The following is a 27888-nucleotide window of genomic DNA, read 5'->3' as shown; positions in this document are numbered from 1 at the left end:
GTGGGAATGTTATGCTCCTATTAAAGGACTTATGGACTGGCACAGTGGCTCAATCCTATAATCCCAGCATTATGGGAGGCTGAGGCAGAAGGATTGTTTGGGGCCAGGAATTTGAGACCAGCCTGGGCAACAAAGCAAGACCCCATTTCTAAAAAAAAATTTTTTTTTTAAATTAGTTGGGTGTGGCAGCATGTGCCTGTAGTCCCAGCTACTTGGGAGGCTGAGGCAGGAGTATTACTTGAGTGCAGGCATTTGGGGTTACAGTGAGTTGTGATTGTGCCACTGCACTCCAGCCTGGGCTGCAGAGTGAGGCCTCTTCTCTAATAATGAAAGGAAGAAAAGAAAAAAGGGAAAGAAAGAAAGGAAAGAAGGAAAAGAAAATTTAAAAAGAAAGAACTTCTGGAGTATTATGGTTTGTAGATGTGGCTGATTTGGTTAACAAGAAGGTCACAGTAGCCCATGCCTTCAACTCCCTAAGAACATATGGGAGCCATACTAAGTCTTGGAAATGTCTGAACCAGACCCATGCCTTCTGGGTCCTGTGGGCCCTGTACCTTTATGCCCCTAAAGTGATAGTGATGGTAAAGCAGAACTTCCCTGTCTGCAGCCTCAGTGGATTCACATTCTTCTGTGGATCTCAGGTACTCTGCACCCTTATGTTTAGTGTATCCTGTAATTTTTTTCCTCCACAGGCTCGATCCAGGAGGCGGCCCAGCTCCAGCTCCAGCTGCAGCAAGCACAGAAGGCACATGCCATGAGCGAAAACATGAACCAGGCTTTACACGTGAGTGTTGCCACTTGGAAGAGACTCTGTAGGCCACTGAACTGGGCAGTGGTTACATCACCTTTCTGAATCTTGGGTTTCTTTGTATGAGAATGGCAGTTGGGCCATCTTCAAACCAGCCTGTGGGAGTTGTTCACAGCCTTACCCACACAGCGGGGAGTCACACCCAGGTCTGTGTAGCTGCAGAGCCAGGGCCATGCCTCTCCTACCAGTCTGCCTGCGCCCCTGCACATGGTATGTCCAGAGGTCAGTTCATCCACAGGTGTGGGGAACAAAAACTCACTGCAGTTCTCTCACATCCTCCTCCAGTGCTACTTATATTTTCCCCTGGAGAGAGAAGAAAGGACTGGAGAAGAGTTCCAGCATTACCTCCACAGAGAGAGGTATTTTTGCCTTTTTACTATTGGCAGACTAAAGTGCAACACATTCTTGTCAAACCGTCCACTTTGTCATCTGTTCTAGTAAGCCAAAAGTGTTTCCATCAGCACTTCAGCTCAAGGGATACTTTTCATGGAGGACAAAATGTGAGAGAGGAACTTTGGAGAGAAACTCCTTGCCTTTGTTCTTATTCATTTGTTCATTCTGTTTGCTTGAAGATTCATGCTAGACTTTATAAAATTATTTATATAACATATACTAATGAAGCATTTGAAGACGGTTTTGTGTCTTATATTGATCATCAAAACAGATTTTGAAACATTGAATGATTGATTTCTTCGTACAGAATAATGAAAATTATTTTTAATGATTTTGTGTTATAGGAAGAACTAACTGAACTCAAAGATGAAATTTCTCTCTATGAATCTGCTGCAAAACTAGGAGTATTTCCAAGCGACTCAGAGGGAGAATTAAATATAGAACTCTCTGAATCATATGTGGATTTGGGTATCAAAAAAGGCAACTGGAAAAAATCCAAAGTTAACAGGTATTAAGAAAATTGTTTATCAACATTGTTTATCAATTAACCATATTGATGGTGATGTGTTACACAGGTGGACCCAGGCATGAAATGATGAGCTGACTAGAGATTCTCGAATGCGGGCCAGGACTGTTTTAGTAATCTTTAATGAAGTATAAATGTCTGAAACAGAAATGGACAGAAGCTTCAAGTGTTAATATGGTACTATCTTTAACACCAAAATAGACACATCAGTTTCAGAAAGTTAAAAAGTGATTAGTATAGTTAAAATGTACAAAGCAAACTCTAAAACTTAGATTATTTATCTATTTTAACTATGAAAGTGAGGGCAGGTTACTTTTATATGCTAACACTGTGTGTTAAAAGCATATCTCTTGCATTTATCAATAGCATATGAGAAAAAGGCATTAAATTTTCCTAGGAACTTTACTGCGACCTTAGTTTTAAAATAGGAACCTAGTCTTTTATACTACTGTTTAATACTGATATTTTTAGCAGCCTCACGGGAGGAGTGCTTTACCATCATCACTCCTAGGAACTGACAGGGGAGGAGCGGTGGTGGAGGAAGAGGGAGTACTAAACATGTAAAGGACAAGTGAATGAGACTTCATTCGTTACATTTTAGAAGCACTAGCCACATGGGAAGTCCTATGCAAGGCTCTGGGAGGAGAGCACACAAGACGAGATAGAAACAGTCCTGTTCACAGGGAGTTAACCTTGTGCCTGACCAGGGAGAAGGAGGCAACGTTGAACACATGAGTGTGTTCAGTGTTGTGCTTGATGTACAGAGGGGAGGATTTACACATTCCCTCTACTGGCTGTGGGTAGGGAAGACAGATGAGGTGTTGAGAAGAGATTGTATTTGGGCCCAGGAGAGTTTTTCTCAAATCCATCTGGCCTTTGCCACCAACGTTTGGTTTATAGTCTAAGACTGACTTTGCCAACATTACTACATGATTGTTCTGTGAGAACGTTTGATACGTGTGTTCAGATATCACACAATTAAATATAATACTGTATATAAATATCCTGGAGAGTTTTCTCTAGGATAGGTCTTAGAAGGTATGTATTTAATACTGGGATTGCATTTTAAGAACTGTGAGATGAGATCTAGTAAATTGAAATCTACAGTGATCAGGTGATGCTGTGAAAGAAGGTATTATTTTAGTTAGGCTCCATTTATTTGAGGTCTGTCTCCAGGGACTCTCATCCTACTGACCACAGATACAATCCAGAAGGAAGCAAAGAAGAAAATAGCAAATCTAAATTATATGATGTATTTTGTGGAGGCCATCTTCAAGCTCTTATACCAGAGCCTTATTGAGGTAGATTTATTTTGTACCTCATGATTTATCTGATTTCCTGACTGCAGGGCAGCTAGGGCAGGAGGCTGTGAGGGTTGTCAGCGCTTAGGCAAGACAGTTCAGCCTTAACAAGGAGAGAACCAGATGCCCAAGGTCAGCGAGTAGCTTTAAAGTAGCTTTCCACATCTATATCCATAATTACAATCCCAAGTTGTTGAAGAAAGGCTTCCACTTTGGTGAGCTAATTAAAGCAAAAAAGGAAGTGCATTTTATATTTTTTAGGGATATTTACATATCCTTTCAAAGTTAAAATATAGTCATCTACAAAATTCACGGCTGTGAGTGCCTCTTTTCCTATTAATGTGAGATTAATTCCAAGAGGCTAGTGGAAAGAACATGGGCTTTAGTTCAAACTGTTTTTTTTTTTTTTTTTGTAGAGAGAGTCTCACTGTACCGCCCTCGGGTAGAGTGCCGTGGCGTCACACGGCTCACAGCAACCTCTAACTCTTGGGCTTACGCGATTCTCTTGCCTCAGCCTGCCGAGCAGCTGGGACTACAGGCGCCCGCCACAACGCCCGGCTATTTTTTTGTTGCAGTTTGGCCGGGGCTGGGTTTGAACCCGCTACCCTCGGCATATGGGGCCGGCGCCCTACTCACTGAGCCACAGGCGCCGCCCAGATTCAAACTGTTTTAAACCACAGAGTTGTCATTTACTACTAGCTTTAAAACTGTTTCTACTCAGTGTTGATTGATATCCCTTGGAGGTTAAAATGAGTATTACAATAGATAACAAATACAAGGGGCCTCTTCTAATACATTCCATATATCTTAGGCCCTTGATAAAGGATAACTATTACATTATGCGATAGATGATTGATTAAAATGTACCATTGATCAGACTTTATAGGAATCCATTTTTTTTTTTTGTAGAGACAGAGTCTCACTGTACCGCCCTTGGTAGAGTGCCGTGGCGTCACACGGCTCACAGCAACCTCTAACTCCTGGGCTTAAGCGATTCTCTTGCCTCAGCCTCCTGAGCAGCTGGGACTACAGGCGCCCGCCACAAGGCCCGGCTATTTTTTTGTTGCAGTTTGGCCGGGGCTGAGTTTGAACCCGCCACCCTCGGCATATGGGGCCGGCGCCCTACTCACTGAGCCATAGGCGCCGTCCTAGGAATCCATTTTTAATTCAACATGTATTTCATGGAAAGTTCTTGACCCTCAGCCTTGTGAAAAATGTCAGGTCCAAGGTTAACATGTTCCAGGAAAAATTGAAGTTCAGACAGGAGAGCTTCTTTGCTCAAGAAGACTCAATTAGCAACAGAACTGGTACTTGAACCCAAAACTCCTGAGGGCAGGCACAGTTTTTGGTTTGTTTGTATTTACATGACAGTCAAACTGTTTGCCTTAAACTTCATTCTTTGTCTTTTTTTTTTTGAAGATTAAAGATGTAGTTCATGCCAAAACAAGATTTTCTCTAATTCATTATTACTTTATTTTAGTTTGTACCAAAATTGTCCTGGGAATTGGGAAAATAATACATCATATATATGTTTACCTTTTTAAATAGACTTATTTCATCATGATGTCTAAAGTGTATTCTACTTTTCACTTTCTATTTACTTAGCACTTATACCTAAAATCCTATAGGAAGTTTAAAGCACATTCCTATAAATAGTGGAGCTGAGACATTGCACCATTATCACAGTAAAAGAAGTGATGGACACATCCTAGAAAAGTAGGAGATAACTAGGGCACAGGTGGTTAGTTGCTGGGGCTCAGCTAGAAGACATCCAGTGAAAAGCAAGGTAAGGGAGCAAACGTTATGCTTAGAGTCAGTCAGTCATTCCACCCACCTGCAGTTTAATAGATGGTAATTTGGATTTGAGGAAAACTAAAAATATTTATTATTCTTAGATCAAATTGAAAAGAGATACAGAAGCGAAGAGATTTGTACCTTTCCTCTGGTGGGATGTGATTCTTAGAATGAAAGGAAGCAATAATTTTCCCCGTGTTGAGAATTTTAGTTCTTTGTTGACTTGAGCTGCTTTCAATTCACTGACCCAAATATTAGCGGCTCCAAGCTTTTATTACCAACTGCCACCTCCTTCAAGCTACTGCCTAGTGAATTTTAAGGGTTTAGCCTCAATGTCCTATTTTACATTGATAGAATTTGAGTAGCTAAATCTACTTGCAGCTTGCAGACAGCTTCCTCTCTCCCTTATTATAGTTGGCTGCTAAGCTCAAATAATAAACATTTAACAAGTGGAATGCCTTTTCCCTTTGGTCTCCTCAGCAGGCTTCATAAGGGACTACAGTTTATTTGGAATTAGGGGAACCAACTTCCATTGGGCTCAGGAGGGAGTCTTTTGCAGGATTGGTCACCACCACTGACTTTTTTTCTCTTTTAAGGAAAGAAGAGTAAATTATTTTAGCAAGCACTTTCTCTGTTCTCTACCTTGACTCCCTCTGGGACTACAGGATGTGCTGTGGTCACCTTTTAGTAAGAAAAGAAATTAAGGATACATAATTTGTTTACTGAGTAACAAACATTCTGTTTAATGTTAGCTCATAATATCTTACAGCATAGGAAGATAAATTGTAATATATTTTATTTATGTAATTTCTATTTCTTATAATTATTTATGTCATCTATTTCCAAAGAAATAGAAGTGGTTTTGTATGGGTAGGTTCTACATATATAGATATCCACAATATATGTTATATATATTAAAGTTACATCTACATATGTATTGCAAGGAGCTCCTTTTATAATGTTAAAAAGAAAAAACAACAACCCACCTTGTATTTTATTCATTTGATCTTTCTCTCTCTCCACATACACACAATATTCTAACCTTTTATTTGGAATCCTCTGAAACTAACAGTGGAAATTTTAACTCAGACCCTATCTCTTTTTTAAAATAGACTTTGTTTTTTAGCACAGTTTTAGATTTATAGAAAAATTTATATTATATAGAGGTCCTATATATGCTGGATCATTTCCCCTACTAATGTCTTACATTAGTATGTATAATACATTTATTACAATTAATGAGTCAATATTGGTACATTATTATTAACTCATGTCCATCCTTAGTTTTTATCTAATGTCCTTTTTCTATTCTGGGATACAAATTATATTTAGGAGTCATGTTTCCTTAGTCTTCTTGATTTTCCCTATTTTTGATGAGCTTGAGCTTGACAGTTTTGAGGAATACTGGTCAAGTATTTTGTAGGAAGCCCCTCTATTGGAATTTGATGTTTTTCTTTTTTTTCCTTTTCTTTTTTTGAGACAGAATCTCACTATGTCACCCTCACTACAGTGCTGTGGCGTTGCAGCTCACAGCAACCTTAAACTCTTGGGCTTATGCGATTCTCTTGTCTCAGCCTCCCAAGTAGCTGGGATTACAGGCGCCTGCTGCCCGACTATTTTTTTTGTTGGAATTGTTTAGCTGGCCTGGGCAGGGTTTGAACCCTCCACCCTTGGTGTATGTGGCTGATGCCGTAACCACTGTGCTATGGGCGCTGAGCCTACTGTTTTTCTTAATGATTATGTTTTTCTCATGGGCTTTGTGGAGGAAGATCACATAGATGGCGATTTTGTTTTCATCACATCGTATCAAAGGTATATACTATCAACTGCTTATATCTTTTCAAAAGTAATTTTATCCTCCATTATGGAAAAATTATTAAAAAAAGAAAACAGAAAAAAATAGAAATCACCCATAATCTTATCTCCCTCCATGAAGAAAACCACTTATTAATGTTTTGGTGTATAACATCCAGATGATCTATTTTGTACAATTCTAAAAGATAATATTGAATATACTATTTTATAATGTCATTTAAGTTAATATATTCTGAAATCTTTGAATGTCAGTAAATAATTGTTATATATAATTTTTAGTGAATATATAGATGAGCGAACCACGTTTTAGTTACTAATACATTGTTTAAAATTTTGTTATAAATAATGCGATACCATTATTGCAAACATCCTTGTAGTCAGATCTTTGTTCATATCTTTGATGATTTCCTTAAGGTGCAGAGTACTTTTCTTGCTGAGGGGTATGCATATATTTGATGGGTTTGATCCCTGTTGCCAACAGCTCTAAAGTTGACCTTATTACCCACATCATGTGGCAGTAACGATTTCTCTGTGCCCTGCCCACTGTTGAGAGTTGTCAGTTTTTCTGTGTAGTTAGATCTATCACCTTTCCTTATGATTTCTTTATATTTGAAAGATGGTATTTTTCTACCATCTTTATCTTAACAAAAAATATGTCTTTATTTTACTTCTCAAATTTTTACAATTGTGAATGTAACACGCAAAGAAAAATACATGAGGGCGGCGCCTGTGGCTCAGTGAGTAGGGCGCCGGCCCCATATGCCGAGGGTGGTGGGTTCAAACCCAGCCCCGGCCAAACTGCAACAAAAAAATAGCCGGGCGTTGTGGCGGGCGCCTGCAGTCCTAGCTACTCGGGAGGCTGAGGCAAGAGAATCGCATAAGCACAAGAGTTAGAGGTTGCTGTGAGCCGTGTGACGCCACGGCACTCTACCCGAGGGCGGTACAGTGAGACTCTGTCTCTACAAAAAAAAAAAAAAATACATGAAACGTAAGTAAATGAATACATGTACTCATGAGGCCACCACGCAGGCCAAGAAATAACATTGCTGATGGCTGCCTGTCGTCTTCTTTTCAGTCTTCTGAAAAGTCTTCAGTCTTCTCTTCAGTGAGATTTTCTACTATCTTAATTGTCAGGGCAATCATTTTCAGGTATTTCCTCATCTTTTTAATATTCACACACCTATAACTACATGTAGGTTCACCTTCATATACAGGGAACTCATTCATTGAGTGTTCTTTCTTTTTTTTTTTTTTTTGCAGTTTTATTGATATGTATTTGACATACCATATGACATGCATTTAAAGTGTACGGTTCAGTGGTTTTGATATATTCACAGAGCTGCGTGACCATCACTACAACCTAATTTTAGAGCATTCAGCACCCCCCCTCCCAAAAAACCCCATTTCTATCCCTAGTTATTCCCCATCACCTCTTCCTGCCTCCACAGCTCCAAGCAGCCAGTAGTCTACTTTCTATCTCTGAATTTGCCTGCTCTGTGCATTTCATGTGAACAGAATCATATAATGCATGGTCTTTTGTGATTGGCTTCTTTCACTCAGCATAATGTTTCCAAGGTTCATCCATGGTGTAGCATGTATCAGTACTTCATTCCACTTTATAGCCAAATAAGATTCCTTTGAATGGATATACCACATTTTGTTTCTCCATTCACCAGTTGATAGACATTTATTTGCTCCCTTTCTACTTTTTGGCCATTATGAATAATGCTATAATATGAACATATATGTGTACATTTTTGCATGGACATATGCTTTCATTTATCGTAGATTTTTTATATATATATGTAAATACACATATATACACATACATGCACACACACATACATAGAATTTTGAGGAAACATTAAACTATTTTCCCACATGTCTTCACCGTTTTACATTCTCCCCATCAATGTATGAGAGTTCCAAATTCTCCATATCCTTACCGATACCTTGTTATTTTTCATTTAAAGAATATACCTCTTCTAGCAGATGTGAAATGGTATCTACTTGTGGTTTTGATTTGGATATCTTTCTATGTGTATATTGGCCTTTTGTGTATCTTCTTTGGAGAAATGTGTATTTAAATGTTGCCTATCTTAAAATTGGGTTGTCTTTTTACTGTCTCTTGTCAGATTAACAAATATTTTTTCCTATTTTTTATTTTACTATCTTTATAGCATCCTTTGAAGCAGAAATGTCTTACTTTTATAAAGCCCACTTTATTTTTTTCTTTTGTTGCTTCTGTTTTTATTATCATATATAAGAAACCATTCCATAACCCAGGGTCCTAAAGATTTATACCTACATTTTGTTCTAAGAGTTTTGTCTGTTACATTAGGTTTAGGATTCATTCTGAGTCAACTTTTGCATATGGTATGAAATAGGGGTCTAACGTCCTTCTTTTGCATGAGGTGGTCCAACTTCCAATTGTCCCAGTATTATTTGTTGAAAAGATTCCTTCCATTAAATTGTTTTGGCACCCTTGTTGAAAATCAATTGGCTGTGAATGTGAGGGTTTGTTTCTGAACTCTCAATTATGTTTCCTTGGTCTACAGAAAGTGCTCAAAAATGTATGCACACTATAAGAAAGGAAAAAAAACTATTAAATTTGTAATGCTCAATAATTTCGATAAGAAAAGATGAATACAAGTCACATTGAGCACTTCTTGTAATTGTAGAAGTCAAATATGACTTGAGAATTATAAATTTAATAAATTTTTTTCATGTCTTAAAATAATATACATTTTTTGGTCACCCTCTGTCTTTGTCCCATGTCAGTATCATACTGTCTTGATTGCTGTAGCTTTATAAATTTTGACACTATGAAGTATGAGTCTTCCAACTTTGTTCTTTTTTAAGAGCGGTTTCACCTTTCTGGATCTCTTGACTTTCCATGTGATTTTAGGATCAGTTCATCAATTTCTGCAAAAGAACTAGTGGGATTCAGATAGATGTTGCATTGAATCTATAGATCAATTTGGAAAGTATTGCCATTGTAACAATATTGTCTTTTGATCCCCGAACATGGGGTATATTTTTCATTTATGTAGATCTTTTAAAATTTCTTTTACTGGTATTTAGTTTTTAGTATACAAGTCACATGCTTCTCTTGTTAAATTTATTCCTAGGTTTAAAATCCTTATGTTTATTGTAGAGTTTTATTGCTACGTCTTATAGTCATGTATCTTTTACAATGTTAAATATGCTGTTAATCCTATCCAGTATAGTTTTCATTTCAGATATCGTAGTATTTTTTTTCCTATAGGTCCGATTTTATACTTTTCATTTCATTACACATGTTTGCATTCTCCTTAACCTTCCAGAAGACATAGATTATATTTAATTCTATTGTTTGTGTCTTTGCTGGATTAGTTTCTACTGATTAATTTTTTTCCTGGTTATGGTTCATATTTTCTTTCCTGCCCTTTGTGTGCCTGGTAAATTTTAATTGAATGCTAGCCATTTTGCATTTTATGTTTTGAATGCTGGACTTTATTGTATTTTGTTGCCCAGAAAGCTGGGCAGTATGGAGCTCACCCTGTTTTCCTGTTCTCAGGAATCACTCACTGTCTTATGCTGCTTCTTGTCTAACGATTGAAAACTGTTGTTTCTATTCTTTCATCTGTTTTATTTGTTTTTCTGTTTTTATATTTTATTTATTTATTTTTTGAGACAGAGTCTCATTATGTCACCCTGGATAGAGTGCCGTGGCATTACAGCTCACAGCAACCTCCAACATTTAGGTTTAAGTGATTCTCTTGCCTCAGCCTCCCAAGTAGCTGGGACTATAGGCACTTGCCACAACGCCTGGCTATTTTTTGGTTGTAGTTGTCATTGTTGTTTGGTAGGCCTGGGCTGGATTCCAACCTGCCAGCTCTGGTGTATATGGCTGGTGCCTTAGCTGCTTGAACTACAGGCTCCGAGCCATGGGTTTTAGTAGTTGAAATAAATAACAGAAATTATTGGTTAGGATGACTAGAACTTCCTATTCATATAGGAAGTTCTTCTGAAGTCATAAAGGCTGTGTATATACAACATGCAGTTTACCAACACAAATGCAAGTCATAGCACTGTTCACAGATCTAAACTCTGTTCAAGCAGAACTAAGCTTGAGAATGGTCTTCCTGTGAATATATTAGTTTCTGCACATGAGGACATGACAAAGGTAATATATGACAAAGATTAGTATGTAATTTTATAGTGACAAGATATACTCACCACTATAGTTAGTCTTTTTAAAGAATAATCATGCTTGATTTGTTACTTTATTTAATCTTAAAAATCATAATTTCTCCATTAGCATTTTTCAGCAAGAAGACCCGAATCAGGAGCTTTCAAATGATGAGTTCATTCTGAAGTTAAAAGCAGAAATGCAGCGTTTGCTGAGTAGCAACTCAATAAAGCGTCATCTGGTATCTCAGTTGCAAAATGATCTCAAAGACTGCCGTAAGAAAATTGAAGATCTCCAACAAGGGAGGAAGGATGAAAAAAGCATGGAGGCTGAGGTTTGTTGAGTGAAAAAGCTGTTTTTAAAAGGCTTAATAAAGAGAAATTTTACACATTTTATATTTAATAAGCCTGTGGCCTTCAGGGGTCCGTTTGATATTTTTAGAAGTAAAGTTTATTTATTTATTTTTGAGGCAGAGTCTCACTTTGTTCCCTGGGTAGAGTGTTCTGACATCATAGTTCACAGCAACCTCAAACTCTTGGGCTCAAGTGATCCTCTTGTCTAAGCCTCCCAAGTGGCTGGGACTAGCAGTGCCCACCACAATGCCCGGCCTGGCTAGTTTTTCTATTTTTAGTAGAGAAAGGGTCTCACTTTACTCAGGCTGGTCTTGAACTCCTGAGTCCTGGTGATCCACCAGTCTCGGCCTACAAGAGTGCTAGGATTGCAGGCGTGAGCCATCATCCCCAGCCGGAAGAAAAAAGTTTAAACAAGGAAGTGCCGTATAAAGGTATACTGCCAGTCTCTTTTACGATGTTTCTTTCCACTTTAAAGTGGCGTGAAAGTGATACATCTTCAGTAGAAACTGTACTTCTATAACCATTCTGCACTCATACAACCATTCTGTGTTTCCCTTTCAGTATAGTATTCAATGAATCCCATGAGATAAATTTAGCACTTTATTATAAAATAGGCTTTGTGTTAGGTGTTTTGCCAAACTGTAGCCTAATGTTTAAGTGTTCTAAGCATGTTTAAGGTAGAATAGGCTAAGCCATGATGTTTGGTAAGTTAGATATATTAAATGCATTTTCAATGTTTGATGTTTTGAATTTAGGATGGTTGTATCAGTACATAACCCCACTGTAAGTTAAAGAGCACTGTGTATTTTCTGGTTCCTCTTGCCAGAAAGACTACTATTTTGCATCTATTAAATGAGATGCTAAGTAGGTAAAATTCCTTTACCACAGATACAAGTATGTGTTCTATATAACAAGGTAATTGTATTTCCTCAAGATTGGCTTGTACCAACAGTGCTCTAACATCAGGTTAAGATAAGTCCACTTTATTGAATTGCTTCAGCATTTTCTCTGTGAGATTCCCTTGGCCCAGGTTTTTATAGTGAAAGTCCTTCTGTATAAGGAAATTAATTACATTGTGGTGGAGGTACAGATAGGAGAAGCACAGATTTGTTATGTCAGTATCAAACCCACCTTGGTGTTCTTAGCTTAGTCTTCTCACTTGACAGGTGAGGAAAATGAAACTGGTGAAGTCAGTGACCCTTTGGAGGTTACAGAGTCAATCTCAGGCAAATGGAAACTGAAATACAAAACTAATAAAATAGGTCCAGGTGATTTCCTGAAGACCGTGTTATCACAGAGGTCTTTAGGGCTGCTGTCCTTTAACAGCTGCCTTTTTCACTCTGCGGCACTTCATAAACCCTCACCCTTCTCTACTCCCAGTTGCAAATAACACATAAAAGGCCTAATAACTAAGAAAAGGAAAGGAAAGGGGAAAAGGAATGTTAAGTAGTATACTCTTTTTCCTCCTGGATGGAAATCATTTTTTGCTTCCTAGTTTAGTGCTGTTTTATCTCTTGATTCTTGAAACGGGGAGTCGTGTTTATTAAAATAGTTCTATTAAAGCAAAGTTTGTAAGATGTTCTGCTGTGCTAATCATTACAAAATTTTAACTGTGGCTAATTTATTTTTCTGAAATATCAATAGTAGTGTGTTTTTACTATCAAAATTCTGCCCAGCCTGGTTTCCTCCCCTAAGTTAACTGTGTTTGATGAGCAGAACACTGATTTTAATGTTAGTAACAAATGAAAAAGAAGCACTGAGACCCCAGCACATTTAGCATCTTTAAATCAAGCTGCTTTAATTGTTGACGTAACATTTCTTTAAAAGGGTGGGAATGAGAGCTTGTGTCTCAATTTGTATTAGGAGATTAGAGTTGATTAGTTAAAGCACTTTAGTGAGAGTAGCCTAAGATCCAGAAGAATGGGATCCAGATTCTGAGTCTGAATCTTAGCACTTTATTCGATATTGAAGTTACTAATGGCATTTGCTATACAGATGCCCTTTCTTACGTGTGGCCACGCCTGGTGTTGTTTTTTTAGCTTTTTCCTTTGCCTTTTCAACTATTTCACCAATAGATTGAAGAGAGCTAATTTTTGAATACTCTTTTTGTCAAGATACTCTTTTGTTATAGCAGTTTCTCGGTAGTCTATATCAAAACTCTGATTTTTCTCATAGTGTTACTGCAGTTTTTCCTACTGATGTCTGTTCTGCTTCAACTTATTATGTAGGAATTTCTTGGGAATATCATCTTAGTAATTCCATGCATATTTGCTCAGTAAATATTTGTGGGGACATGCCCATATCAATCCCCTTCCTAGGTGGGGAAAGAGAGAAGTAGTAACTTAACCAACAAGCATTTTTTGTTGTTTCTGTAATGCTAAAGTTCATAGTCATCTAAGTAGTCCATAAACACCTTCAGGCTTTGCCTTTCCTCTTCTCACATCTTTCTATTTCACCAGTGAAGTTAGAAAGCATAGTTGGAGGAACATGGAGAAAGAGCAAATCATTCAGGGCAGCTTTTTTATTTTTTCTCAAAATCGCTTAAGCCCAGGAGTTGGAGGTTGCTGTGAGCTGTTTCATGCCAAGGCACTCTACTGAGGGCCATAAAGTAGTGAGACTCTGTCTCTACAAAAAAAAAAAAAAAGCCACTCTGTGGGCTCAGCGCCTGTAGCTCAATGGCTAGGGCCCCAGCCATACACATAGGAACTGGTGGGTTGGAACCCAGCCTGGGCCTGTCAAACAACAATGGCAACTACAACAACAACAAAAAAACAGCCGGCTATTGTGGCGGGCATCTGTAGTCCCAGCTACTTGGGAGGCTGAGGCAAGAGAATCGCTTAAGCCCAAAAGTTAGAGGTTGCTGTGAGCTGTGATGCCTTGGCACTCTACTGAGGGCAACAGTTAAAAAAAAAAAAATCCACTCTGTAAAGTTTTGTAGGTTTCCATGATGAAAGAAATAATGGCTTTTTTCTTAAGGGACTCTTTCTTAAAAATTTAGAATAGCACTATCCAAAAGAAATATAATGGAGCCACATAGTAATTTAATATTTTCTACTAGCCCTGTTAAAGTAAAAGTAATAAGTGAAATTAATGCAAATAATTATTTATTTAGCCTAATATATACAAAATATTATCAACTCAATATGTAATAAGTATGAAAGTTATTAATGAGATGGATTACATTTTTTGTGTGTACAGGGTTTTTGAAATCTGGCATATATTTTACACTTGTAGTACATTTGAGTTTGGAGTAGCCACAGTTCAAGCCTCTATGACTGTTAGTGTAATGGGCAGCATATTTAGCAATACATATCTATAAGGAAATGGCATCTATAGCTCTGTGTAGTAAGATGATAGTTGTTTTTCAAGGTACTATGAGAAGGAATGAGTGTGAGGGTATAATGTAAGGTGGCCTTAGTGAAATTGTTAAGGAGGAGACAGTGGATGTCTATCCTGACTGATCCAGGAGAGAAGGCGGGAAGGACATTTTAGCATTGAACGGAAGTGCATACATAAAAGGATTTAACAAATCATCTGATATAACTAAAGAGCGGAGCATGTGAGTATAAATCTATATTTCACGAGCTCAACCTTTCTGAAACCTTTAATGAAGCCAGAAAGATGTAGATGTCTCAATATCTGTTTTTACAAAGAATGATCACAGCTGTCATCAAATTGTGAGGTTAATGAAATGGTACTGCTCTTCTCTGCTTGCTACAGGGAAATCTTTTAAGAAAAACACGTTAGTTTAAACTTCCTGGGCATCTTTTAAAGAGACCTGGGCCATCAAAATTCTCCCCTAAGCATTTCTAAGTATATTTTTCAAGTATTAAGAAGGCCAGCAAAAATATTTACTATGTAGTTGATTTGGCATGTTTTTTTATGACCATTTTGAAGGTACTGATCTAATTATTGCTTTATATACTTTGTTGTATACTTTTTATTCTATCATATATAGAATAATTTAAAATTATTACAGAGAGTTACAGTTTCTTTCATGTCATATGACTATTCATACAGTAATTTATTTAAAGCTGAATTCTTGCTCAAGAATTTTATCTTACCATTATAAATTGGCTCTGTACAAAACCAAAATATGCTGCTTTTTGACATTTCCACAATAATGTGATGAAAATTAGTAGATTGCCCACATATAGCACTGATTGATAGTGACTGGTAGTGGATCAAACATTATGCCACTTATTCCAGTTGACCACCTGGGCCATTAAGGTGGAATGTGGTAAAAGCCATAGGAATATTCAACTGGCTTATTAGCAGTCAAAGGCTCATGTATACCCTGAAATTTTTGTAAACATAGTAAATAATACTGAGAGGCCTTTTTGTGTCTGATACATAGTAAAGATCATTACTCTACCACAAGTTCTGATTAAGGCTATACTCTGATTCTAAAGACAATTGATAGGCTATGTTCAATAGTCAACTCAGAAAGTTTCTAGCTAGAATCTTTCTAGATATAGAGATTAGGAAGATATTATGAGAGGTTGGTGTATTACTTGTTTCTGTTTGTTGTTGTTTTTGAGACAGAGTCTCGCTTTGTCACCCTTGGTAGAGTGCTGTGGCGTCATCACTCACAGCAACCTCAGACTCTTGGGTTCAAGTGATTCTCTTGCCTCAGTCTCCCTCATAGCTGGGACTATAGGCACACACAACACCTGGCTATTTTTAGAGACGGAGTCTCAGTCTTGCTCAGGCTGGTTTCCTACTTGTGAGCTCGTGTAATCTACCTGCCTCGGCCTCCTGGAGTGCTAGGATTACAGGTGTGAGCCACTGTGCTCGGCCTCTTTTTAAAGATCTTCATAATGATACTTTGCTGACAGGTACAGAGTCCCTTGTGTGTCTGCCCTGTTATCATGTATCAAAACTGAGTATAAAATCCAGCCATGATACGAAGCTCATCTGCCACAAATGAATGTCATAAACTTTAAAAAATGGAGGCCAAGTGTAAGAGAATGAAAGCCATTCTATCAAGCCAATAAAATCCTTAAAAGTCTCATTAGTGCTCCCCACCAACGAGAGAGAAGCTAACAGAGTATTATTCGTTAGCCCTTCTCTCTTCTGAATTTGATAGTAGGAATGGCTTCCGGGAAAAGATGGCAAGTGAACAGGAAAGAAATCAACAACTGGAGCTGTTTCCCCGTGAAGGAGGTGAAGGCTGTACTGCTCTACACCAAATTGGAAGACTGATCCAAGTGTTCTGTCACCCTACACGAGAATGATGTAAACATACCTTTCCCTCTCAAACTAGTAGAATGAACCTTGCTATGGGATATTGTTTAAACGTTATAGAAGAGAGCTCTGAGTCCAGGTATATACATAAACCAACAAGTTAAAGATGTTTTAAAAATCTTTGTTTCCCCAGTCCATGAAAAAAGAACTTACAAAATAGATAAAGAAAACTCTCAGATGGTAAGAGGAAAATGCTAGAAGTTATATAAACAGACAAATCTAGGAAGATGAAAAAAAAACCCAAATGAACAATGAAAGTATGTAAGAAGTTCCACTTTGGTGACATCAGAAATACAAATGACAGTAATTGTTAGATATTCTTTTCCCATCAAATATAATTCTGAGTCTTAAAAATTATACTTATGCAATGAAATATATATGTATGAGTTAATGCTAGTATAAATACATACATACATACTTATCATAAATGCAAATTTTGTGGGTGAACATATGATTAGAAAATAAAGACAAAAAACAGTAAGTTTCTGGTGGTGATGCCTGGTCTTTACTCCCTTCATCAGTTGACTATCATCAGTGACGAGACATACTGATGTGTGTTTTCTGCAGAGAGCACGTGTCATTTCTTGGCATTCACACCAAAGATTTGTAAACCTAATTTAATAAAGGGGTAGTATCAGAAAAACCTCAACTGAGGGACGACATCCTACAAAATAAGTAGTTAGTATAGTTCTCTTAGAAGATGTCATGGGTTTGAAAGACAGACTGGAGAACTTTCCTAGATTGTAGGAACTAATGAGACATGACAAATAAAAACCATGTGGAATGACGATCTTGAACCTAAGCAAAGGTCGTCCAAGGAAAATTGGAGATATTGTATAAGGTCTGAAGATTAGTTGATAGTCTTGCTTCCATTTTAATTTACTGGTTTTTACAATTGTACTGTGGCTATATTGGGGAAGATTAGTAAATGGTATATGGAAATTATCTGTACTGTGCTTGTACTTTTTTAAACTGTGGAATTATTTCAAAATGAATATTTGGAATTTTTAAAAAACCTGAAAAACTTTTGACTTCTCTTTAACATGCAGGCTAAGACAGATACCTCAGAAAAACCAACTAATCAGCTACAGCCTGACTCTTCAACATCTCACGTGATTGCAGACATACTGCAACTTAAAAATGAAATCCAGGCTTTGCAGCAACAAAATCAGGTGATTAGAAGTATTTTCTATATTTTTATGAGAATTTTCATGGATTTGTTAAATACAAAGGATATAATAGACTTTTAAAAAATATATAGGCAATGTTAGTAGATAAGTATATTAATGGGTGATTATGAGTTCCATTTACTTTCCCTTACTAGTGATTACTGGGTAGTAGTTTCATCAGAAGGTAGGTTAGTGTAATTCTAGTTCCCTTTTTATGTAGCAGCATAGTTAATAGAGATGTTCTTTCTTCCTTAGCCAGCCCTTGACCAAAAAGTAAAACCTTGCTTGTTTAGATGGTTGCTGAAGATTATTGAATACTGAAATTTATTTTAAGGTCCCTGTTAGCCAGTATTTCTCTGGTTAAATATATTAATTTTATTTATTTCAAAATAAATACAAAATTCAAACTCTTACTCCTATCTAAGAAAGCTGCTTGTCAAAGAAATGAATCTATGCTATGAGCAAAACATGAAGAGACTTTTTCTTTTGTAGAATAGTGGAAATGGTATTATATCAAATGATGCTATAGGGCAGAGATCAAGCACAGAGGATGTTAAAAAGTAAGACTAGTCAATGAAAATGATGTTAATTTCTTCTAAAGATGTTATTCTTTTGTGTCTAGGAACTTAAAGAAACTGAAGAAAAACTGAGAAATACAAATCGAGACTTATGTAATCAAATGAGACAAATGGTACAGGATTTTGACCGTGACAAACAAGAAGCTGTGGACAGGTATGGTCGATACGGATCCCCGTTGAGATCTTGGATTGGCAGAGATAGTCCCTGGCTTTTCAAGTTAGAATTTGGAACACATTTCCCACAGAAACAATGTTCTGTAAAAGGATGGGTTCTATATCATCATCAAAACTGTAGTTCACTGAAATACTATAGCTTGATGTGTTTTCTAAGGCTAATCTGGGAAACTATTCTTTATAAAGAAGAAATCTGTGGGAGAGACTATGTCTTCCAACTATGAAATCATGAACTTGGAAACAGAGTTTTGGAACATAACTTACTTGTGAGTCGGCTACTGTTAGTATTTGTGTTTAATAAAGATATGACTTAGAATTTTGGAACCATACCCTCAAGTATTTCAATTAATTTTTTATAAACAAAAGTCTTTGACATCGACTACTATCTGTGAAGGACAGGGGCATTCTCACTTGCAAATGTCTACTTTTTCTCTAAAAACATTCAAAGAAAAAGTTCTGAAGATTCTGATAAGGTCATAGATTATAAATTATTATCACTTTTGGCCAGGGGAATGTAATCTCACCTTAATTATCATTTGCATTAAAGGGAAGGGGTGTGAAGGCATTCATTTGGGTGTTTATAGTAAAGCCGGCATCGCCTCTGATTTTTGCTTTGTTTGTAGGTGTGAGAGGACTTACCAGCAGCACCATGAAGCAATGAAAGCCCAAATACGTGAAAGTCTATTGGCAAAGCATGCTTTGGACAAACAGCAGCTCATTGAGACTTATGAGAGGACTCACTCGCAACTTAGGTTAGAATAAAAGGGTTTAATTGCCCTTTCAGCAGACTACACTCTTCTTCTCCATAATTTACAGGACAGTTGTTACGCAGCCCTCGTAATTTTGGTGATAATTTAGTTGCCGGTTTTGTGTCCCAGGTCTGACTTGGATAAGATGAATAAGGAGGTGACTGCTGTGCAGGAATGCTACCTAGAAGTGTGCAGAGAGAAGGATAATCTAGAATCGACTCTCAGGAAGACCTTGGAAAAGGAGCAGCAGGCTCAGGAGAAGGTACACAAGTTTATGTTGTATCTACCTCACCTGCCTTGTCAGCCCTCAGTGCTGTTATGCAAACAGACATGCTTGTTCTGGGGAAGCGAAGGGGCAAGGTATTCGTAGAATCTCTTCCCTTTTAGCTGTGTTACAGCAATATGGCTTGCTCACCAAATACCATGAATACTGAAATGATTATTAAAACCTTAGTATAAAATGGCGCATATATAGAAAAAAATGAATTTTGTTCTTCTAGATTTATTCTAGAAGGCAAAAAAAGTGAATCAAAGTCATTTTAAGTCTGAAACCCACATGTCTTCATTTTTCAGGAGACACTGTGTAGTCCTGTGACCACTGTACAGGGTATTCCTTCAGAGACCTTTTCCGTTGGCTCATTTCTTTTTTAGTATCTAATTGTCACTTTATGCTTCTGGGAGAAAGGCAGGAATTTGAGCACTGATCTCATGATAGGGAAGGTGATGCTGTGAGGACGTGGCTAGGAGATCTTAGTGTTAGTACAGGCAGTCACCAGGTTACAAGCATCCAACTTAAATACAACTCACATTTTCGAACAGAGCCTGTTACGTCATAGTAAATGTACCTGTTCCAACTTACATGCACATTCAGCTTGAGAACCTATCTTGTTTGTAACTGGGGACTGCCTGCCTGACTTCTTTCAGGGAATCTGGAGGGGCCACAATGGATTCTCTCACTCTGCCCGATATTTCCACATTGCGCTTGGTGATCCAGGAATAGAGTCATGTGTAAACAGTCACTGCTCCTCTTTTCTTCCCTGCCCTGGCATGGTGCCTCACTCAGCCCCACACAAATCTGACTGTCCCTTATACTTAGTACCAGATGGCAGACCACAATTTGAAAGCTACCTGCCTCAAGATCAGAAAATATTTTGAAAGGCTTGAATAAATGTTCTATACAGAGGTTTTTGAGTAGTTATATTAAAGCAACCTATTATTACTACTGCAAACTTAGAATAGTAAAAAGCAGGTGAGGAATTCAGTTCATTTAATATTTTGATTATTTTTGAATAGATTAATATGAAAAAGCATGCCGTGCATACATTTCATCTAGTGGAAAAAGTACTTCCAAAGGGAGCTGTTTCAGTTAGTGCTGGCAGCATAAAGGTTAGAAAGGGTCTTAAATTACTTCGAAATTAAGGACATAGATTTCAGTAATGTTTTAAAAACTAAAATAGGGAGAAGATCTCTAGTGTGGTTCCTTTCTTAAAATATATAAATTGGCAAGAATATAAGAGCAATTCTCTGAAAGAGGTCATTCTTTTCAGGAATATTTTCTGATACTTTCAAAAGAATCAATTTGACTATAAAATTTCATCTCATATAACAGGTCAAATTAATAGCTGCTCCTGACTAATATTTTGACATGTGAGTGTGCACAACTACAAGAAAGAAAATTAAAACTGCTATTTGGCCCTTCAAAAACAAAAGCAAACTGACAAATAAAGGTTTTCTTTAAAAATTAAAAATTCTTGGCTTGGCGCCTGTGGCTCAAGGTGCCAGCCACATACACCTGAGCTGGCAGGTGTATTCAGCCCAAGCCCGCCAAACAACAATGACGGCTGCAACCAAAAAATAGCCAGGCGTTGTGGCCTGCGCCTGTAGTCCAGGCTACTGGGAGGCAGAGACAGGAGAATCACTTGAGCCCAGGAGTTAGAGGTTGCTGTGAGCTGTGATGTTACAGTACTCTACCCAGGGTGACAGCTTGAGGCTCTGTCTCAAAAATAAATAAATAAATAAATAAAAATTCTTGTGCCATAGAATTGACTTTCCTTCCCCCTTTGGGTAAGTCATCTATATATTTTTAACACATTTATAGTTTTATCAGGATATAGAGCAGTTTTATCATCCTAAAATATTTTTTTTGTGTGTCCCCTAGGGCTTAACCCCTCCCCATCCCCACTTACAAGGCCAGTGTCAAAGCATTAGAATTTTTATTTCTTCTTTCTCTAGGAATCCTTTAGTTTTTTTTTATTATAGATTTTTATAAGACCTTAGTAGTCTTTATAAGCCAGTCAGAACTGAAATACCTTTATGTTTAGGCATTAATTTTTTCACATCCTTCGGAGGTAGGCAAGGTACCCATTTGCTTTTTTAGCAAATGTTTGTTTCATGCACACAATGGAGGAATCTTATTAAACTCTACAGCAAGCAAGGGGACTTTCAGGGTAGCCTTTCCCTAAAGGATGTAACCTGTTTTCCTGTGGTTGAACTCTAGGTAGCTAACTTAATCTGGATACAGCATTTATGAGACAGGTGACACTAAGAGCCCAAGGGGGTAGTTTCACATTCCACAGGTGCTGTTTTTGAAACACTTGTTGAGTCAGGCTGTGGGTTAAGTAGGAGCTCAATTTCAAGTTTAACAGCTTGTATCAGCACACAGAACTTTCCTCACATTGTTAACCTGGCTCACTGAGAGAAGGAGAAAAAACTCATATACACAGAACTCTGCAGATTAGGTAGTAATCAGTAGAGACCATGACTTTGCAGACAAGGCAGAGATGCTCAGCGCTCCATTCATAATGCCATTCTTATACACATTCTTAAGGTTTATTGATATAATTATGTTATACATAGCTAAGTAGGTGCCTCTTAGAGGATTTTTTTTCTTTTTGCATCCAAGTTAAGTTTAAATGTTATGTTCAAAACATACTTTGAGACTGTAAGTATCATAGAGAGATATTTTCTTGAATTTTGTTTAAAGAGACAGCTATTGGAAGAAAGAGAAGATTATGTAAGCAAACTGCAGGTTGGAATTGAAGAAAACTACCGAGATACTCTTGTGATGGAAAAGAACAAGTGGCTAAAAGAACAGGAAACTAATATTAAACAGCAAGTTGAAAATGAAGTGATGTTAGCGAAAGCACACTGGGATAAGGAACAGAAAGAGGTGTGGATTTAAACTTTCTGGTCACCATGTTTAAAAAAATGTAGGAGTAGCTGCAGAGGACAATTCTTCCTGAACAGACATATATTATAATTTTTAATTGCAGGCATACACATAATCACCCATTTTACCTTTCAGAATTGAGCTATTAGCAGCTAACCATACCAGTTTTATTTTTAAAAGTTTAGCCCCCTCATGACTCTTCAACCCAATTCAGGATATAGTAGGTTTTAAGGATACTTTTTTCCTCAAAATGAACCTATGATCTAATGTCATATTGTGAAATGCTTCTTTCTGATAACTGTAGACCAGTATCTATAATTAAACATAATCCACATCATGGGTTAAAAGAAAGAAGGAATGGGTAAGCTCAGAAGTACAGAGTGTATGACCTCTGTTGCCTACATAGCAAATGAGATTAGGAAATGCTAATAGTGCCCTGGTATTAATGGCACAACATAATAATAGCAAATTTTTTTTCTTTTTTTATATTATCTTTGCACTGGCAATATGAAAGCTTCCAGAAAGTTGCATATCGAGAGCAAGATAGCCTGACCTTATACAACATACTTAAATCTTCTGTGTAATTTTTGTCATATAGTTAGGTCAAAGAGTAACTTTCAAGTTGTACTTGAGAATGTATTTTCATTGACTGAATTTCCAAACCTCTTGTAATTACTACAACAGTGTCAAGATGGTTTTCAAACACAGCTGTGGTTCCTTTTTTGGCTAGCTATTAATTCTAGTTTTTACTTATTCTAATATTTTTCTTCTCATATGACTTTTCTTCTGAAAACAGATCAAACAAAACCTCATTCAACAGCTTGAAAAGGAGTGGCAGTCAAAGCTGGATCAAACTATAAAGGAGATGAAAAAGAAGACCTCGGATTATGGCAGCCAGACGGACCAAGTAACCACCACTGATGTTATTTCCAAGAAAGAGATGGCAATCATGATGGAAGAGCAGAAGCAAAAGATCCAGCAAAACTTAGAACAAGAGAAGCAAATAGCTATCAAAGGGGCTTTGAAGAAACTTGAAACTGAATTGGAACTTAAATATTGTGAAAATATTGCCAAGCAGGTAATAGGCAGGTTTATTCTGGTGAAATTAATAGAATTATCTGCCTCTTAATCAAAACTTATAAAATGCTACTGTTGAAGTTATACATTATACTTCTAAAATTTTGTGCATTCCTAGGACAGTAAACCTGTCATGTTATTTCTAAAATTGTCTTCATTATATTTCTACCTGTTACCCTTTGGTTTTTGTGTGTATTCTTTTAGTTTACAAAATGTTTGCTCCTCTGAGATCAATCTAAGCCTTAAGATGCCTGAGGTTAAAGATGGATAAAGCACAATTTACTGATGAATATTTCATAGCTATAGTTTTATAGAAAATATTCTACTAAGTTAGTTATAGGTAAGTAAACCTAAGCAAATAAAATATTTAGCAATTTTTGCATTGAGACTTGATGCAGAGTTGAATCTGCAAGCGTGTCCTTAAGTGGAACTTTGTTTATAATTTCCATCAGCTGCCCCAAAGTGGTGCCATTGCCTTTCCTTTGAAGCACTCACAAAACTAGCTTTTAACTGAAGCAAGTTACTTGATTTCAAAGAAATGACATACTGAGAAAAGTATAGCCTGTGTTAACAGAATAGAGATGAATGGTCTGTTATATCTATCTTATCCACTACAGTGATTTTCAAAATTTGTGGTCTCAGTACTCTTTCACACTTCTGAAAACTGAGAACTTGAAAGAGCTTTTGCTCATGTTGGTTATATCTATTTACTGTATTGGAAAATACATCTTGAGAATTTAAGAACAAGAATACCCAACCTACATTCCTTTGGCTATCAGAGCAATGACATCATCACATAGCCTGTAGCCTTTGGAGGACTGTGCTGTTTACACATGAGGGAACAGGAGTAAAAAAGGCAAATAGGCTCAGTGCCAGAGGCTCAGCAGCTAGGGCACCAGCCACATACACTGGGGCTGGGGGGTTCTAATCTAGCCCGGGCCTGCCAAACAACAATGACAACTACAACCAAAAAATGGCCGGGCGTTGTGGTGGGCGCCTGTAGTCCCAGCTACTTGGGAGGCTTAGGCAAGAGAATCACTTAAGCCCAAGAGTTTGAGGTTGCCGAGCTGTGATGCCATGGCACTCAACTGAGGGCTACAACTTGAGACTCTGTCTCAAAAAAAAGGTGGAGGGGGGGGCAAATAGTGTCTTAATATGATTTTGGAAATGATTTTGACTTCACAGACTATCTGACATGGTTTCTAGCCCTCAGGTAAGATCCCTGGACCTTTAAATATCTATTACATATTTCTTATTTTAGATCTATTATTATAAACGTTTAAGATAATACCTGAAGTGAGGTTTTTGATGAATACTTGCCCTTTTACTTGTTACATTGTTCCTCATGATTTTACGGGACATCCTGAAAGTCTGCAAACGTAGACAAATGTCTGTAATGGTATCGAGGACATCTTCAGTCAGTTAATTAGTTTTCTGAAATATTTACTGAAAGCCTTGAATAGACTTAAGTAAATTTTCCATAGACAAAATGGTGAGTTTAAGGGTACTGCTTTGGTATTTATGAAATTGTTAATCTTGTGAGAAAAAAATAGCGTAAGATAGAAAGGAAATGTTTCATAATAACTTTTAAAGTAATTTAAATGTCTTTTCCCCCATATTTTTAACTCCCTAGAGTTTACAGGTAGATATACTTAGCACTTCAGTGAGAAATATTGCCTCATATTTATTAACTCTGCTTTTGTGTGTATGTATTTATTTGTATGTCTGTATGTGTTTTAAAACAAAGGAGTAAAGAAAAATTATTGAATAAACGATCTTCTAGTAACCCTCTTCATCCATCAAGTTTTAAATTTTTGCCTGAATTGAAGCATTACCCTCATTCTTTAGTACAAGTTCATTCTTGACCATAGGAATATTTGCCAGATGGAAGGCTCCATTGGGGTGTGTGTGTGTGTGTGTGTGTGTGTGTGTGTGTGTGTAGGGCATGAAGAGTGAGGAGATGGAAGGGGAAGTTGTTGGACAGCAGCTGGCACCAAGCAGCTCTCTGGCAGGCCTCCTTTTTCCCAGGATAAATAGACATTGTGGGAAATGGTGATTGGTACTTCATATACAGGTGGTCCCCGAGTTACAAACGTCTGACTTATGTACAACTCACACTTATGAATGGAGGCTATTCGTGTAAGTCCCCAAGTTAGAAACATGCAACTGACGTTTGACCCGCACTTCCAAATGGACGCTATTACAGATAAATGTACCCGTTCCAAATGACATACAAATTCAACTTAAGAGCAGACCTACGGAACCAAACTGGGGACTGCCTATAAAGCTTTCTAAGGTAGTTATTGACCATCAGACATTTACGGATTCCCACTTCTGTTGTGGCATTTGTAAGGGACATTTACAATAGAAGGATTTAATCAACTGTTGGGATAAGGTAGGATCCTTGGGGTCAGTGTCACTATAATGTAGTGAAATACAATGTATCTCATAGTTGCTATTTGAAAATGGGGTCTTTCTGAAAGCTCCCTTTCTGACCCTCTTCCTTATGCCATGTTCCCCAGGTAGAAATAGCTGTGCAGAACGCTCGTCATCGATGGCTGGAAGAGCTGCCTGACCTTGCAGAGTATCAGGCACGCATGAGAGCAGAACAGAAGAAGTGGGAGGAGCAACAGGAGGTCTCTGTGGCCAAGCGGGTAAGAGGTCCCCTGGGAAAGAAGCTTCAGGGAGTTGTCTCACCCCTTCTCTCATCCAGGTTCTTGGAATTTGCACCTAAGGTTTCAATATGATAATGAACGTTAAGCATAAGCTCCAGGCCTACCAAGTGGTATCTGTTCCTATCATCAAATTGTTTGGGGAGAAAGAATGTATTTTAGCATCTTAAAACTCTCATAGTTAGGATGATAACCTTAACTTAGAAACTAAATCCCATTCTATTTAATATCTTGCCATATCTGTAGATGAGATTGAGAATGGTTATTTATCTATTTATTATTAACTATGCAGTATTCTTCTACATGCTTATGGATTGTTTTCTGTGCTGTGTCTGTAGATTTATAACATATTCTTATTGGTAAATAGCCAACTCTCCCTTCTGAAGATGTCATATTCTTTGACTGGAAAACATATTATAACCATGTGTATTCTTACAACTTAATTTACTGGTCCAAAGCAATTTTAATCAAAATGTCAACAAACTGAACATAGTTTTGAAAGTTGACACAATAATTTTATAAAATTTATTTGGAAAAATACAAGAACTAGAATTTTTTTTTAATATTCTGGAAAAGAAGTCATAGTCCCTGAACACAGAATATATTAGAAAGCAACACCTGACTGTGATTTAGGTAGTACTGAATCACAAAAATAGAATTGTTTTTAATTCAGTGCAGTGCAGATTTCAGAGATAGTCCCAACTATACCCAGAAGCTTAATAAATTGTGTTAAAGTAGGGGAATGAGGAATTATTCCATAATAAATAGTCTTATGATAGCCAGATAACACTTTGGAAAAATTAAGTTTATCTACACCAGGCATCCTCAAACTTTTTAAACAGGGGGCCAGTTCACTGTCCCTCAGACCATTGGAGGGCCGGACTATATTTTAAAAAAACAAACAAACTATGAACAAATTCCTATGCACACTGCACATATCTTATTTTGAAGTAAAAAAACAAAGCAGGAACCTCCTCATGGCCCCACAGGCCACAGTTTGAGGACTCCTGATCTACACCAGGTGTTACAGTAAACTCTAGGTTGATGAAGGAGTTAAACACTTTTGAATGAAAATGTAGAAAAGTTAAAATAAAATAGAATATTTCAAATCTGTGTTATAATAACATCTTGAGTCTATGGATAAGTTTGCCAAGGATATGAGCAGATAATCTTCATGAGAAATCCAAATAACAAAAACTTAGCAGAACATTCATTTATACTGACCAGTATTAGGGAAACGCAGATTAAAACAAACCGAAGGCACTGCTTTTTGCCAGGTGTATAAATCCTCTCTTCTGAATTGTAGTACACAGAATAGAATATAATTACCGTGTCAAGCATATAATTCCCTCCTGATGTCACAATGATTTTGGAAAATAATGTGGTATAAACATAAGTTATAAATGATTTGTAACTCATGTTCATTATTTTATTCCACAAATTACTTAAGGAAATAATTCAACATAAGTAAAAATTTATTTTAATATTGTTCTTAAGTTGTGTGGTAGGTACCCATAATGTTATTAGTCACATAGGTATCCATAATGTTATTCTCTATACTTTTTAGTATGTCTGAAATATTTTAAAAGGAAATTTGAGAAAGAAGAAATAATATGATGATGAGGATATATGTCTCAGAGCTCAGAAGTCAAGTAGCAAAATGAAATTATGTATAATATAAAAATAAAATAGACTAAGAGATCTTTCATTAAGAACATAGAAGGCCTAAATGTATGTGAATCCAGAAATATAGAAATGAGAAAATAGTGGATCATACTGTTGCTTCTCAAACTTTAGCAGGCATGAGAGTCACTTGCAGGGTGTGTTAACACATAGATTCCTAGGCTTTTCTCCTAGAGAGATTTGGTAGATCTGGAGTGAGTTCTGAG

The 27888-nt window shown here is 37.1% G+C and overlaps 1 protein-coding gene across 8 annotated transcripts in view; it reads left to right on the top strand.

The window, feature by feature from the left end:
- The window catches only part of CEP152 (centrosomal protein 152), an 82629-nt gene that overhangs the window by 34619 nt on the left and 20122 nt on the right, over positions 1 to 27888 (top strand). For 4 of the 8 annotated variants that reach the window (XM_053595488.1, XM_053595491.1, XM_053595490.1 and 1 more), the window contains exons 11-20: positions 693 to 784; positions 1546 to 1709; positions 10941 to 11145; positions 17461 to 17583; positions 18203 to 18312; positions 18956 to 19084; positions 19211 to 19343; positions 22065 to 22250; positions 23047 to 23328; positions 25850 to 25981. In XM_053595488.1, the coding sequence (XP_053451463.1) occupies positions 693 to 784; positions 1546 to 1709; positions 10941 to 11145; positions 17461 to 17583; positions 18203 to 18312; positions 18956 to 19084; positions 19211 to 19343; positions 22065 to 22250; positions 23047 to 23328; positions 25850 to 25981 (1556 nt within the window). The remainder of the gene's footprint in view (positions 1 to 692; positions 785 to 1545; positions 1710 to 10940; positions 11146 to 17460; positions 17584 to 18202; positions 18313 to 18955; positions 19085 to 19210; positions 19344 to 22064; positions 22251 to 23046; positions 23329 to 25849; positions 25982 to 27888) is intronic. The other 4 variants (XM_053595495.1, XM_053595494.1, XM_053595493.1 and 1 more) reach the window with 1 other exon arrangement.

The sequence above is a fragment of the Nycticebus coucang genome, chromosome 6 (genome assembly GCF_027406575.1).
Source record: "Nycticebus coucang isolate mNycCou1 chromosome 6, mNycCou1.pri, whole genome shotgun sequence".
Taxonomy (NCBI): Eukaryota; Metazoa; Chordata; class Mammalia; order Primates; family Lorisidae; genus Nycticebus; species Nycticebus coucang.
This window is presented reverse-complemented; position numbering and strand designations above follow the sequence as displayed.